At 39.4% G+C, this 16,633-nt stretch overlaps 1 protein-coding gene and 1 long non-coding RNA gene across 13 annotated transcripts in view; one reads left to right on the top strand and one right to left on the bottom strand.

Annotated features, from left to right (window-relative positions):
- Scube2 (signal peptide, CUB domain and EGF like domain containing 2) overlaps positions 1-16,633 on the bottom strand; it is a 75,597-nt gene that overhangs the window by 13,550 nt on the left and 45,414 nt on the right. For all 8 annotated transcript variants that reach the window (XM_026409602.2, XM_026409596.2, XM_026409595.2 and 5 more), the window contains one exon: positions 646-816. In XM_026409602.2, coding sequence (XP_026265387.2) covers positions 646-816 — 171 coding nt within the window. The remainder of the gene's footprint in view (positions 1-645; positions 817-16,633) is intronic.
- Positions 12,498-16,633, top strand: part of LOC113197333 (uncharacterized) — a 31,883-nt gene continuing 27,747 nt past the window's right edge. For all 5 annotated transcript variants that reach the window (XR_003302681.2, XR_003302680.2, XR_003302679.2 and 2 more), the window contains exon 1: positions 12,498-12,610. This is a non-coding gene — a long non-coding RNA (uncharacterized LOC113197333). The remainder of the gene's footprint in view (positions 12,611-16,633) is intronic.

The following is a 16,633-nucleotide window of genomic DNA, read 5'->3' as shown; positions in this document are numbered from 1 at the left end:
AAATGGGAAAGTAGATCACAGAAACTAACCAAGCTTGGCTTCAAAGTTAACATTTTGTAAGAGATGATTTAAAACTTTTCAGAAAGGAGCTTCCAGTTTTAACAAAACAACCAGAAAGATATATTTGTTTTAAATAAAAAAACTCTGAGTGCTGGGGTTGTAGCTTAGCCCTTGCCTAGCTTGTGTGAGGCAATGGGTTAGACTCACAGCACAGCATATAAATACAGAAATAAAATAAAAGTACATCAATAACAACAAATTTTTTTTTAAAAAGCTTTGCATTTGAGATCAAAGCTGGAATAAAGTCCTCTTCACTTGAACACTTTCAAACATTCCTTATGAACTGGAACTACTTGGGTCTCAGGTACATGTATTTAGGGTGAATAAAGCAAACAATTGCAACATTGACACTTTTCTACCAGTGTATTCTATGCCATCTTCATTCACTTGCTCATGTGAGCATTGGCACAGCATCAGGTTCTGACCCAAGCACTGGAGAACCAAACCAACCCAACATAGTCCTTACTCATAGGAAGCCTAAGGTCCAGTGTTCATCATCCAAAATCCTTGAGATGCCACTGTGCCTTAGTCTAGATAATGACATTGGAGACTGGAGGAATAAGAAGAGACAGACAGCATCCTTACCTCCACATTCAGACACATTCCAAGCTTCTGGGGTCTTTAAGGACCCAAGATTTTCTGGTCTTGGGCATGGTTGACAAGTGATCTGTCCTTCCTCATTTTGGAAGGTTCCATTTGGACATAAAATGCAGCGTTCTTGTGCTCCATCATAATATGTCCCAGCCCTGCAACTGACTAGCCAAAGAGGGAAACAATCTGGTCAGTGAGGGACAGAGGCTGAGGAAGGATAACATGAGTGCTAGAGATGAAGGTAAATAAACGGTGTTGACCACACATTCCCCCAACACAGTGGGCCCTGCCTCTGGTTCCCATGCATGCCTCTGTACCATGGTCCCTACCACCCACTGGGGGGCATTTACAAGGACATGAGCTCCTTGGGGTCAGGAATAACAAAGGTCCTAATTATTTTTGTAGCAGAGACAGTTGATGTTGTTGAAGTGATATAAAAAAAATTTTGGATCTCCTTATTTCACAGGGCTATCAGAAGAGTATAAAGGCAAAAATCACTCATTGAACTTAGGTCTAGGAAAAACAGAGGTGAGAATTACTAATACTGACTGGTGGTATCTGGGAAGCCTTCCTAGAGGAGGTCTCATTTATGTTGGGTCTTGAAGGATAGATAGAATCTCCTCGGGTAGAAAAAAGATAAAGATAAAGATTCATGCATGAGCCAGGCATGGTAGTATACACTAGGACCTGTAATCCCATTGACTCCAGGGGCTGAGGCAGGAAGGTTACAAGTTCAAGTTCAGCCTGGGCAACTTAGTGAGACCCTGTTGCAAAATAAAAAATATAAAAGGTTGGGGATGTAGCTTAGTGGTAGAGTATCCCTAGATTTAATATTCAGTATCACACACACAAAAAAAAAACCCTTTTTTTTTTAAATTGTGGGAGCAGAGGAAGAAAGGAAGATTAAGGGTAGATTGCAAACATTACTAAATGCTAGGCATTTAGATTTTATTCTGCAGGAAAAGGAGCCACTGAAAAAAGAGAAACATAATCAGAAGCTGTGCTCTGAAAAGCTCTCCCTTGGTTGGGTGGGTGGACAGTAATTCCTAGAGTCTTATAGCCTACTTCATATTTGTACTAAAATGAATTCATTCCAAAGAGTAAACTCTTGTAAATCCTTCCTAGAAGAATAACCAACAAGGAAACTCATAAACTATGCTGCTGAGGAGGTAGAGCATGCTTGCCTCACACCACCGCAGCCCAGAGTTCTAGAGGCAGAGCTAACCCACGCTGGGGTTTCTTATTGGCCAAAGCATGTCTCCACAACACAACATCAAGATACACATAGGCCTGAGGCTGCCACCACCATGAAACTGGGATATCACCTCTTCTATCATGGGACAAAAATAAGGACCTGGTAAGATGTCACCAAGGTCCCTGTGGCCTGGCTGCGCCAGAGGTTTCTCTACTAGGGGTGCTAACAGTTGTCCTGTTGCTGAGGTAACAGGGAGTCTTGCATGGGGTTGCCTACCTTTTGTTTCTCCTACTAACAGCCAACTTCCTATGATTTCGTCTCACTAGTCATATAATCTCATATCTCTATATTCTCACATCCTACCTCATAAACATTTCAGCCAACCCTCCAGTCTCCACTTCCACCATCAGAAACTGTAAACCATTACGCAAATCTGTTGACTATATGGTTGAAGGTAACTGAACTCATCATTTCCAATTATAGTGACAAAACTGTAAATGTAAAAATAGAAACTAACTGATATATAACTATATGTTGGGTACATTGAGTGCTGTAATATTGATCTCTTCCTTAAAAGTGAGGTATTGGTAACCTATAGGGACACTATAAGACAATAGGGCAGAAGCTGTAATACTTCATATCTACACTGCAAGAGAGGAAGTCACACAGACACCATGAAAAAACAAGGGAGGAAAGTGCCCCAAACCAAGACACTACTACAATAGAATCCATAGGTAGTGAGTACAGTAAGTGAAATGTCAGAGAAGGAGTTCAGAATATACATAACTAAAATGATTTGGGTATTAAAGAACAACCTAAGTGACCAGATATAGGCAAAAATCAATCACTCCAACAGACATAAGAGAACAAATTCAGGCAACCATGAATCAAACCAACAAAGAGATAAGAGACCAAATATAGGTTGCAAGAGATTACTTCAAGAAAGAGATAGAGATACTGAAAAACAACAACAACAAAAAAAAAACTAAACAGAAATCCTTGAAATGAAAGAAACAATAAGCCAATTAAAAAACTCAATAGATAACATCACCAACAGACTAGACCACTTGGAAACCAGAACCTCAGACAACGAAGACAAAATATACAATCTTGAAAATAAAGTTGACCTCACAGTGAAGACGGTAAGAAACCATGAACAGAATATCCAAGAATTATGGGATACGTAGGCAACCCCATCAAAAGACCAAATTTAAAATTTATTGGGATAGAGGAATGTTCAGAGATTCTAACCAAAGGAATGCACAATCTCTTCAATAATATCAGAAAATTTCCCAAGCACAAATGAATTGGAAAATCAAATATAAGAGGCCTATGGGATATCAAATGTACAAAATTACAACAGATCTATACCAAGACACATTATAATGAAAATGCCTAGCATACAGAATAAGGATAGAATTTTAAAGGCCACAAGACAAAAATCAGATTACCTATAAGGGAAGACCAATTCGGATCTCAGCAGATTTTGCAACCCAGACTCTCAAAGGTAGGAGATCCTGGAACAACATATACCAAGCTCTAAAAGATAATGGATGCCAACCAAGAATCATATCCAACAAAATTAAGCTTCAAATTAGATGACAAAATAAAAACCTTTCATGATAAACAAAAGCTAAAAGAATTTACAGCAAGAAAGCCTGAACTACAAAACATTCTTGGCAAAATATTCCACAGAAAATGAAAAACAACAATAAAAATCTGCAAAGGGAAGAACTACAATAAAAGAAAAACCAACCAAAAGAGAAACCAAGTCAATCTAAATACCAAAAATAAACAAAAATGACCAGTAATACAAGTCATATCTCAATAATAACCCTAAATGTTAATGGCTTAAACTCACCAATCAAAAGACATAAGCTGATAGATTGGATTTTAAAAAAAGACCCAATAATATGCTGTCTTCAAGAGACTCATCTCATAGGAAAGAACACTCACAGACTGAAGGTGAAAGGTTGGGATAAAATATATCATTCACATGGTCTACATAAGCAAGCAGAGGTTTCCATCCTCATATCAAATAAAGTAGACTTCAAGCCAAAGTTAATCAAAAGGGATAAAGATGGATACTTCATACTTCTTAAGGGAACAACATCAACAAGACATAACAGTTAAAAACATATATGCCCAAACAATGGAGCATCTACATTCATCAGACTCTTCTCAAGTTTAAGAGTCAAATAGATCACAACACAATGATTCTGGGTGATTTAACACACCTCCTCACTACTAAATAGATCTTCTCAACAAAAGCTAAACAAAGAAACTACAGAACACAAAAATACAATCAATAACTTAGACTTAACTGACATATATAGAGTATATTATCCATCAATGAGTGAATATACTTTCTTCTCAGCAGCACATGCATCCTTCTCTAAAACAAACCATATGTTATACCACAAAACAAATCTTTAGTATTTGTTTTGTGGTATAACATACTACCCTGCATTCTATCAGACCACAAAGGAATGAAATTAGAAATCAATGATAAAATAAAAAATAAAAGCTACTCCAACACCTGGAGATTAAATAATATGCTACTGAATGAACAATGGGTTGTAAAAGACATCAAGGAGGAGATTAAAAAATTCTTAGAGGTAAATGAGAACACCAATATAACACATAAAAATCATATGATCATCTCAATAGATGCTGAGAAAGCATTTAATAAAATACAGCATCCCTTCATGTACAAAATGCTAGAAAAACTTGGGATAACAGGAACATACCTCAACATTGTAAAGGCTATCTATGCTAATCCTCAGGCCAAAATAATTCTAAATGGAGAAAAATTGAAAGCATTCCCTCTAAAAACTGAACAAGACAGGGATGCCCTCTCTAATCACTTCTATTTAACATAGTTCTTGAGCCTCTAGCCAGATCAATCAGACAGACTAAAGAAATTAAAGGGATACAGAGGAAAAGAAGAACTCAAATTATTACTATTTGCAGAGGATATGACTCTATATGTAGAAGACCCAAAACATTCCACCAGAAATCTCCTAGAACTAATAAATGAATTCAGCAAAGTAGCTTGATATAAAATCAACATCCATAAATCAAAGGCATTTCTGTACATCAGTGACAAATCTGCTGAAAGGGAAACTTGGAAAACCACACCATTTACAATAGTCTCAAAAAAAAAAAAACTAAAATACTTGGGAATAAACTTAACAAAAGAGATAAAGATCTCTACAATGAAAACTACAACACGCTAAAGGAGAAATTAAAGAAGACCTTAGAAGATGGAAAGATCTACCTTGTTCTTGGATAGGCAGAATTAATATTGTCAAAATGACCATACTACTAAAAGCACTATATAGATTCAATGCAATCCCAATCAAAATTCCCATTGGCATTCCTTATAGAAATAGAAAAAGCAATCATAAAATTCATCTGGAAAAATAAGAGACCCAGAATAGCCAAAGTAATCCTTAGCAAGAAGAGTGAAGCTGGTAGCATTACTATTCTAGATCTTAAACTATACTACAGAGCAATAGTAACTAAACAGCATGGTATTGGCTTCAAAACAGATCTGTAGACCAATGGTACACAATAGAGGACACAGAGTCTAACCCACATAACTACAGTTATCTTATATTTGACAAAGGCACCAAAAACATACAATGGAGAAAAGATAGACTCTTCAATAAATGGTGCTAGGAAAATTGGAAATCCACATGTAACAAAATGAAATTAAACCTCTATCTCTTACCATGCACAAACCTCAACTCAAAGTGGATCAAGGACCTAGGAATTAAACCAGAGACCTTGTGCCTAATAGAAAAAAAAAAGTAGACCCAAATCTCTATCATGTCAGATTAGGCCCCAACTTTCTTAATAAGACTCCTATAGCACAAGAATTAAAACCAAGATCAATAAATGGGATGGATTCAAACTCAAAAACTTCTTCTCAGAAAAAGAAACGATCATTGAGGTGAATAGAAAGCCTACAGAATGGGAGCAAATCTTTATCACAAGCACATCAGATAGAGCACTAATCTTCAGGATATATAAAGCACTCAAAAACCTTAATACCAAAAAGAAAAAAACAAATAACCCAATCAATAAATGGGCCAGGAAACTAAACAGATATTTCTTGGAAGAGAATATACAATCAATCAACAAACATATGAAAAAATGTTCAACATCTCTAGCAATTAGAGAAATGCAAATCAAAACTACTCCAAGATTTCATCTCACTCCAGTCATAATGGCAGCTATCAAGAATACAAACAATAATAAGTGTGGCGAGGATGTGGGGGAAAAGGCACACTCAAATATTGCTGGTGGGGCTGCAAATTGGTGCAGCCAATCTGGAAAGTAGTATGGAGATTCTTTGGAAAACTTGGAATAGAACCACCATTTGACCCAGCTATCCCACTCATCAGTTTATACCCAAAGGACTTAAAAACAGCATACCACAGGGACTCAGCCATATCAATGATTATAGCAGCACAATTCACAATAGCTAAATTTTGGAACCAACTTAGATGCCCTTCAGTAGATGAATGGATAGGGAAATTTGGGTATTTTGGTATATATACACAATGGAACACTACTCAGCACTGAAAGAGAATAAAATCATGGTATTTGAGGTAAATGGATGAAGTTGGAGAATATAATGCTAAGTGAAGCAAGCCAATCCCCAAAAAACAAAGGCTGAATGTTTTCTTTGATATGAGGATGATGACTCATAATGGCAATGGGAAGGAAGCATGGTAGGAATGGAGGAACTTTAGATACAGCAAAGGGGAGGGAGGGGAAAAAAAGGGTGAAAGGGGATAGGAATGATGGTGGAATGATATAGATTACCCTAAGTACATGAATGAAGACACAAATGGTGTGAAAATACTTTGTGCACAATCGGTGATTTGAAAAATTGTGCTCTATATGTAATATGAAATGAATTGCATTCTGCCTTCATATATAACAAATTAGGGTAAATAAATAATAATAATAAATAAAATATGTGAAAGAAAATGGAAATTAAAAAAAAACTATGCTGCTGGTTGTATTTCTGATGTTTTTAGTTAAGGCTTTATAGCTCATTGTAGTGCATGTATATTAAGAAAATGTACCAAATCTGGCTCCCTAACATATCGGTCAAACATCATCCTTGTACCCATCAAAAAAGCCTTTCTAGCTGGGTGTATTGCCATGAGCCTGTAATCCCAGCTCCTCAGAAGTCTGAGGCAGGAGAATCACAAGTTTGAGGCCAACCTGGGCAACTTAGTGAGACAGACACACACACACACACACACACACACACACACACACACACACACACACACCCATGGCCTTTCTAATAGTTAACACTTGTTAGTACTTGGAATATACCTGACACCATACCAAAAGTTTTATACACATTATCTCATTTATCCCTCAACACAACCTAAAAGTATTATCATTAGCTCCACTTTACAGAAGAAACACAGACTTAGGGAAGTTAAATAATTTAGTCAAGGTCCCACTCCTAATTTGTGAAGATCAAGAGCTTCAAGTTTAAGGGAGAAAAAGGTTATTTAACCAAAGTGCAGACTAAAACACAATTCAAAACTTTGTCAAGAATCCTCTAAATGTTTAGAAGAGTTTGGAGTTTGGAACAAACATACTCTTTTTCAACAAGCTGCTAAGAAATGGTGGCGATGGGGGGAATCACATAATAAAGTTAGTTATTATATCTCTTGTATATCTATAAGAAGGAAAATCTCTTCTCATCCTATCCTACAAGAGTGATTTACACATGCAATGTTAGGGTTAAACATGGCAAAGTTGTCTATAATCAGTCATAAAAATGTTTTCATTACTCATTCCAAAATCTTTAAAAAAAAAAAAGGCTTTGGATCTTAGTTAGCAAAATATACCATATTTCAACTAATTTTTCTACAATTAAATGCAATCCACCAACAAAGTCCACCCTACTATTAAAGTTCAATGCTTTTTTGTATTGCTTAGATTTTCTTTTATAATATTTATATATCATTTTTATATGATTTTATGATTTTTTTCAGTACTGGGGATTGAAGCCAGGACCTTGCATATGCAGGGCAAGTACTCTAACCACTTAGTACCTCCCCAATCCTTTTTATTTTTCATGTTGAGACAGGATTTCACCAAGTTGCTGATGCTAGTCTCACACTTGCAATCCTCCTGCTCCAGCTTCCTGAGCAGCTAGGATTACAAGCATGCACCACCATGCACACCACTTTTTTTTTTTATTAAGGGGAGAAATGAATTACAGTAGATGGGGTAAAGAGAGAAGAGGGGAGGGGAGGGGAGGGGGGATAGTAGAGGATAGGAAAGGCAGCAGAATACAACAGCCACTAGTATGGCAATATGTAAATCAGTGGATGTGTAACCGATGTGATTCTGCAATCTGTATACGGGGTAAAAATGGGAGTTCATAACCCACTTGAATCAAAATGTGAAATATGATATATCAAGAACTATGTAATGTTTTGAACAACCAACAATAAAAATTAAAAAAAATTAACAGAGAATCTATCCCTTCTTTTTCTGGCAAAAAAAAATATTATAATGAGCAGAGGCATATCTATGTCTATAATTCCTGAGTTATTTTCTAAATGCCCTACTGGATAATTGTTTCAGCCAAGTCCCATGAAAAATCAGGTTGAATTATGTACTAGGGATTCACAACATGTCATACTATGTCCCACCTGACTATCCTAGCGTCTATAGTGGGCCAGTAAAGGAAAGAATAACTTCTTCACAGCTCTCATGAGCCAAAGTGTCACAAAGACTGGCAGAAAATAAATAAAACAGGTTTCCAGAACCCCTCTAACCTAGCCATATTCATTTAGGGAAGCCCATATGGACCCCTGTGGTGACCACAACCCCAGCAGCAGTCTGCTCCATCATGGTTCCTGTGGCAGAAAACAGATCCCTTTCACCTGTGGTTAAACCGGGACATAGTTCTCACTAACTGAGTCACTGTCTACCTCCTTGGGACTTGGTAGCCCCCTCCCCAAAGACTTTTCAAGGCTTCATTTTGAGAGGTCTCACAATATTCCACATCTGTTGCGATTTCTTAACTGATCAAAGGGCAGAGAAATGCCCTCGGGGGTACCCTATGGAAAAGAGGGCACCTTCTTTTTCCTCACAGTGAAAGGCCTGCTTCACGTGAACAACCCCCTGTTGTCAGTCACAATTTCCATTTTCCCTCCAGAGAGAAAGATCCATGGAAATAATTCAAGCCAAGCGCTTCCAGATAGATTTGTTTCTTTCACAAGGTAAAAATGGTTAAACGCTAAAACTTGACTGATTGTTGGGAAGGGATGCCTGGAAACAGCTTTTTGCAAATGTGCTGGAGATCTGGCCTCAATCACTCGACCCAGGTGCTTCTTCCTTGTCCTCAGCAGCCAGCTTGTGTTGCTGCCCCAGACAAAGGCGTCAATTGCCTCCAGAACACTTCACTATCACAGCAGAGCTTTTGTGCATCTTCAGTGACCATTAAAATCCCATTCTCAAATCCTACACAGCTGTTTTCTCCCCCTCTTTAAAAAAAAAAAATACGAGAAAGCTTTTCTGATGCAAAAGACAGAGACCAGCGGGATGAGGATTAATGGCGACAAAGAGACCTAAAGGCCTGCCCTCTTTTCAGTACTGTGGCCTTTGAGTATTTCAGGCTATGGACAAACACTATGGTCTCTCTGTGGCTAAGATGGTGAACCTAATAAAAGAGGTCACTCTCCAGCATCTCACTGTTTTCTTAAGAATCACGCTTTGACTTCTGAAGGAGAGCCACAAGCAGCCCACACGGATTCCCAGGGTGTCCTGGGGCTGCTGCTTTGTCCCAGCTCAGAGGTGATGGTGCCCCAGGCAGATCTGTGGCCTCAGGATCCTGGCTTGAGCCCCCTTTAAATGAGTGCCCTGGGATAACAGGGACAGCAACTCCTTGGGCTGAGAGTCTGATTTCTCATTATTCAGAGTCTTGGCGAGTACTCAGGTTTGCCATCTGAAAATCTTCTTACAGATGGGGCAGAGAAATGAGCCCAGCTTGACGCCTTCCTTGCTGGGTTCCCAAGTATGCACCAGGCTCTCTTCAGGCCTAGTTAACTGGACCTGAAATTTCACTTCCTTTAGAGTGTCCTCGATTTAAATATTTATCCAAAGATTTACACTTTTCTCTCTTTTCATGAGGTTAAGTCTCCTTGGGATTTCATCTGTTGTTCCTGTAAAGATTCATTCACACATTCATTCAATAAATACTCAATGTGCTGGGTACCGCTCCAGGAGCTGGAGATATAGCAGAGAAGATGACAGACCCTGCCTTAACGGGGACCTCATTCTTGTGAAGAAAATAGACAATAAAGAGGCAAATAAATGAACATACAGTAGAATGCCAAGCAGTGGTGTGACGAAGAAAGGAAAAATTGTAGAGAGAGTGATGGGAAGGGAGTTTCCATGTGCATCATTCAGAAGGGTGGCCATGACGGGCCTTTCTGGGCAGAGACCAGAATGGAATGAGGGAAACAGCCTTGCAGTGGGATTACCCAAGAGTGGAGGCCTGTGGCATAGGAACACCATGAAAGGAGCAAGGTAATGGGAGATAGATAGGTCTTAAAACCCAAGTAACGGGCTGGGGATGTGGCTCAAGCGGTAGCGCGCTCGCCTGGCATGCGTGCGGCCCGGGTTCGATCCTCAGCACCACATACCAACAAAGATGTTGTGTCTGCCGAGAACTAAAAAATAAATATTAAAAATTATCTCTCTCTCTCTCTCTCTCTCTTTCTCTCCTCTCTCACTCTCTCTAAAAAAAAAAAAAAAAAAAAAAAACCCAAGTAAGGGCCAGATCATTCCCTTGAAGTTCTTGAAGGCCACAATAAGGCAATTAGGGCTTACTCAATGTGTGCTGGAGGTTCTGAATGGGGAAGCCATTCGGTCAATGTGATTTATGTCTTCTTCTTCTTCCTCTTCCTCCTCTTTCTCCTCCTCTTCCTCTTCTCCTCTTCTTCTTTTTCCTTCTTCTCCTCCTTCTCCTTCTCCTTCTCCTTCCATTGAATGCAGGGGCACATTACCAGTAAGCTACATTCCCAGCACTTTTCATTTTTTATTTTGAGTCAGTGTCTCACTAAGTTGCTGAGACTGGCCTTGAACTTGAGATCCTCCTGCCTCAGCCTCCTAAGTCACTGGGATTACAGATGTGCACCATCACACCCAGCTTGATTTATGTTTTTCAGTCATCTTATGGCTGCTGCATATAGAAAAGACTGAGGGCAAACAAAGGGAAGAATATTCAGAGACTATGATGACAAGACTGGAAGAAAGAAGGTGATTTGCCACAGAGTGAAAAAAAAAAAAAAAAAAAAAACAGGACAAAACAGCTAGATTCAGGATAGCATCTGAAGCTGACAGAAGTTCCAGTGGACTGGGTGAGGAGAGAAGTCAGGAAGATGTTGAGGTTTTTGGTTTCAGAACTGGATAAACAGAGGTGTCATTTACTGAAGGGAGGAAGAGACAGGTTTGATTTGGGAAGGAGGAAAGAGGAAACGTCAAGATAGAGATGCCTGTTGGCCATCCGAGTGTTAAGACTGAGAAGGCACTGGCCAGCTAGTGGTCTCTGAGGTGGCCACTACACCCAGGGCTTTACAAGATGATCCACTAGAATGGGCAAAATGGCCTCAGAGCAAATCATGTTAATTTTTACTTAATAGATAAGAAGCACTCCACGTACTGGGTAAGTTTGTGGTATGAGACTGACCCCTCGCTCAGCTGGTGTCTCCCTGGGACAGGACACATGTTAAGATGAAAAGTCTCCAAGAGAGATGAGCAGGGGGCAAAGATACTGAGGGATTCACTTCTTTCTATATACTGAGAAGAATTACAATGTAACTGTGCCTGGTTGGATTTATTGATTACATTATCCAGTTTCAACTAAAGTAAACATCACAAAATAATAAAAAGCAGCTCCAGAGATTTCTGTAAGGATCACCTGCACCAAAGGTATATCCACCATGCAAGCATGCGTGGCAACAGGAAAGTGCTAGGTGACACTTATACCCTCAGCACCTGCTCAAACCATATCATGAGACACAGACAGTAACAATTCAGTAGATAAAACAAGAGTTCACCTAAGGGCTTGGATTGTGGCTCAGTGGTACAGCACTCACCTAGAACATGCAAGGCCCTGGGTTCGATCCTCAGCACCACATTAAATAAATAAATAGATAGATAGCCAAATAAATAAATAAACAAATAAATGTATTGTGTCCAACCACAACTAAAAAATAAAAAAATATTTTTAAAAAAAGAGTTCACCCAAAGCACTAGCAATGAACAAAAAAATGGATTTAGGAATGCTACAATTAGCAACAAATCTTGCCAAATCATAGAGTGTACCTTAAGAAGCTAGCCAGTTATTTTTCAATTGTGTCTAATCTTTGTCTTGTTCTATATTTTATTGTAAGTAAATATATTAGCCAATAGTGCAAGTATAATTTATAAATAAGTAAACATTCATTTAAGAGTGTGTGTTCTAAAATGTTCAATCCTTCTGGGATAGAGAAGTCTATAATTAAAAATAGAAATAAGCCTGGTGAGGGCACTTTGGGAGTCACCAGCATTTGGTGATATTTAAAGCTGCAGCACTGGATGAGGTCAGCTAGGAGAACATGAAGCTAGAGGAGGGGAACAGGCGCTGAGCCCTGGGACACCTGGTGCTTAGAGAACAGAAATAGGAGAGGAACCAGCAACCAACATGGAAAGGAAGCAGCCAGTGAGGTAAGGAAAACCAGAAGTATGTGGTGTCCACACAGAAAAGAGATTCCAGGCAAAGGGAGGAATCAAGAGGGTCAGACAGCCTGTCTGCAATGGGAGCAGGGAATTAGCAAGCAGATTTAGCAACATGGTAGTCATTAGAAATCTTAGAAAAAGCAGTTTCAGTGTAAAGGTTGCAATGAAAACCAGACTGAGGAAAAAGTGGGAGGTAAAGGAGTGTTGCACAACTCTTTTCAAAGAGTTTTGTTCTGGCTGGTCATGGTGGTACACACCTGTAATCCTGATGGCTCAGGAAGCTGAGGCAGGAGGATCTCCAGGCTGATCAAAGTCAGCCTCGGAAATTTTAGCAAGACCCTAAGCAACTCAGGGAGACCCTGTCTCTAAATAAAATACAAAAATTAAAAAATAGGGCTGGGGATGTGGCTCAGTGGTTGAGTGCCCCTGGGTTCAGTCCCTGATACTTAAAAAAAAAAAAAAAAAGAATTTTTTTTTTTGTTGTTGTTCTATAGGAAGACAAAGAAATGAGGTTGGGTCTGGTGATAAGCATAAGGTCAACAGACAGTTTGATTTGGGGATAGGATTTCAGTCTATGTGCTATTGGAAGTGACCCAGTAGAGAAGGAGAACTCTGAGACTGGGCAGTGAGGACAAGGCAGCAACATGCTTCTGAAGTTGAGAGGGATTGGGCTCCAGTACCCAAGTGGAAGAGATGGCCTTAGGTGGGAGCATGGGCCAACCACTCACTTTAACAGGAGGGACACTGGAGTGCTTGTGCACAGATGCAGGATGGAGGGCTGATCTGGACGTGAAGCGATGAAGTTATTTTCCCATGGACAAAGCATCTCTACTTTTCCCTGCCTCTGGGTTTGTCCTCTCTCCCTCCCCCCTTCCTTTCTCTCTCTCTCTCTCTCTCTCTCTCTCTCTCTCTCTCTCTCTCTCTCTCTTTGGTACCTGTGATTGACCACTGAGGAACATTCCCAGTCCCTTTTATTTTTTTATTTTGAGACAGAGTCTCGCTAAGTTGCTGAGGCTGACTTTGAACTTCTATCCTCCTGCCTCAGCCTCCCGAGCTGCTGGGGTAACAGTTTTGTGCCACTGAGCCCTGCCGGGTTTTCTCTTTTTATCAATGGCATCTCTCCTCTACGTGTCACAAAGGCTCAGACCTACACCTAGTCCTGCCTTCTCTCCTCACTGCGCCATCACTGAGCTGGAGCATCCTGCATTTGTGGCCCCCAGCCCCTGGTGCCTCATTCCCAGGCACTCATGGCTAGCTCCTCCCCATCTCTCACTTGGACTACTGTGATGACCTTCCACCTAGTTCCTTGCTTTCTGTTCCTCCTGCCTCTGCCCTTTACACCCGCCATTAGATTCTCTTCCCAAGATGTTTCCTGGATGGCTTTACTCCCTGGCTCAAAACCTCGCAGTCTTGACTCCTTGCATTTCTGTTTCTTTGACTCATGTTCAGTCTTTAGCTTCCTTTTCTGTGTCTGAGCTTTCATCCTTTCTTATGCTCTCTCGAGAGGCTGTTTTTCTCTGCTTCTCCCATAAATCTCTTCTGATTATTTCTTCCCCAGTGATCTCATTCATCTGACCATTCAACCAACCAGGCCTCCTGCATATGAAACAGGGCTGGGTGGGATGAGAGACATATGGGATGCGAGTGGCAGGATCAGAGGCCAAGTCAGAAACCTCTGAACTCACCCACACTCTCCTCTCTGCTGCCCCTGATCCATGTGATCACCAAAGGCAGCTTTCCTCCTGAATGTTCCTTTAACTCACTGCCTTTTCTCTATAACTTCTTGATCTCAATATCTTTAATGTCGTGCCTTCCAAAGTCCCCAAATTGGTCCTTAAGCCTGTAAGTTTTGTCCCCTACAATATAGCAAGAAGATCTTCCAGGAATACACAAATGACCTGGACATTTCCTGATTAAATAAATCCTCCAAGGGCATCACATCACCTAAACAAAGCGGAGGCTCCTTACCAACACATCCAAGGTCTCCCATGACTTGGCCATGACTTCGGCCTGGCCTAGTTGCCCACCACATCCTACCTGGCACTTGCGGGTAGTAATATCAATGTGTCTATTCTTCTTTGTGCTCAGCTTACCCTCCCTCATTTCCTAAGGCTGTGCCTTTGCCTGAAAATGCCTCCCTATTTACACATAACCAGTGCATCCTTCAAAACTGAACTTAGGCTCTCTCTTTTGGGGGAAGGTTTCTTTAATCCTTAGCTGGGGGTGCTAAGTGAAACTTGAGGGATGGTGTCATATTTATCCAGGTCTCCTTAGCTCCCACCACAGAGCTGGCCCATGGAGGGTTTCATCTGAGCACATTGTATGAGGGATAATCTTAGGGCACAGGGTATACTCAGGAGAGGTGAGTATTCAATTTGAGAGAGTTAGGAATATAGGCTCTTGAGCCAGATCTGAGTTAGAATCCTACCTTTGTCACTTATTTGCTGGGTGATGTTGGGTAAAATGTTATCCTTCATGAGGTAATATATGTAAAGTACTTAGCACAGTACTGAGCACATTATAAGTGCTCAACATTTTACTAAATTATGTTTTAAAAATCTAATTTAAAAAATTCCTACTAAGTCTGTGATAAATATTATTAAATATTTATGGTCTATTATTGGTCTATATTGCTAAAATAGATTTTCTTTTCCTTAATTTAAACAAAAAAAATTCTATCTGTGTGATTCCAAATGACTTCTCAATTTTGAAAAATCTAAGAATAAAATTCCCAGCTCATTCCTGCCTCAGGCCCTTTGCATCTACTAGTCCTTCCCTAACCTAAGGAGCTCCCCATCCCTTTCAGAGCTTTGCATGCCATCTCCTCACACATCCCCATGGACAGCATCCCTTCCATCCCTCCAAACCTCTCAGTTTTATTATCTTCACAGCACATAAACTTCTGGAATTATCTCCTTTCTTTACTTTTTAATTTCCATATCCCTCGGTTGGCATGTGAACTTCATTCAAACTGGCCTCTTGCTGGTTACGTTCTCACAGCTTCATCTCAAGCACATCGAGCGAAAGGAGTGGAGCCTCAATAAGTCCTGGCTGAATTAACTTTTCTCAATTGCTGCAGAGGAAAGTTACTGCTAGTAAAAACTGAATTGAACTTTCCTATTCTCTCAAGAACCCAGGCACTAAAATACTTTCCAGTTCACTAGTTGCCTGTATACTCTTAAAAATCTCAGCAAGTTTTAAGAAGTCAAATACAAAAATAGGCCTATTATCAAGTCTATTTCTTAAAAAGTTTTTCCTTTAGCTGATGTCATGAGAGTATAATGCTCGAAATCTGGGTCACTGTTAATTTTTCTTTAGGCATGAAGAACTTCATATAGTCCTGTATGGAGCTTAAGAAATTTGTTCCTTGTAGAATATAATTGCTTTTCTTTTCTTTTTCACCATCTTACTAAAATGGATCACAGATGGTACAAAAGTCACTTGCAGAGTGGGCTGCTTCCAAAGTCCCCAAATACCAAATTAATAAAAGACTTTACTATGTTCAAATGACAATAAGAAAGTCTTCAAATTTGTCAGATTCTATTTCCTTTGATGTAACTTGGGACTTTAAAATTTTATTTTTTAAAAGGATATTGGAAAGACAAATAAGTCAATGGAAAAAATAAACAAAGACTATGGATGTTCTGAGAAAAAGAAATACAAATGAGTAGACCTAAGACAGCAGGCTCAGTCTTACTAATAATCAAGGAAAAACAAATTTAAATGACTTTATTATTTTTATACACATTCAGACACAATACTGGAGGGAACAGCACATTGGTATTTTTTTTGGAGGGTAATTTGGCAGTTATCTATTATTATTAATAGATAATTGTTATTATCTATTATTATTTTAAATATGCATATTATTTTTTAATAGGGGAATTTTTATACCTTTATTTTATTTATCTATTTTCATGTGGTGCTGCATATCAAACCCAGTGCCTCACACAAGATAGGCAAGTGCTCTACCACTGAGCTACAACCTCAGCCCCAAATATGCATGTTCTT

Source organism: Urocitellus parryii, chromosome 4 (assembly GCF_045843805.1).
Source record: "Urocitellus parryii isolate mUroPar1 chromosome 4, mUroPar1.hap1, whole genome shotgun sequence".
Taxonomy (NCBI): Eukaryota; Metazoa; Chordata; class Mammalia; order Rodentia; family Sciuridae; genus Urocitellus; species Urocitellus parryii.
This window is presented reverse-complemented; position numbering and strand designations above follow the sequence as displayed.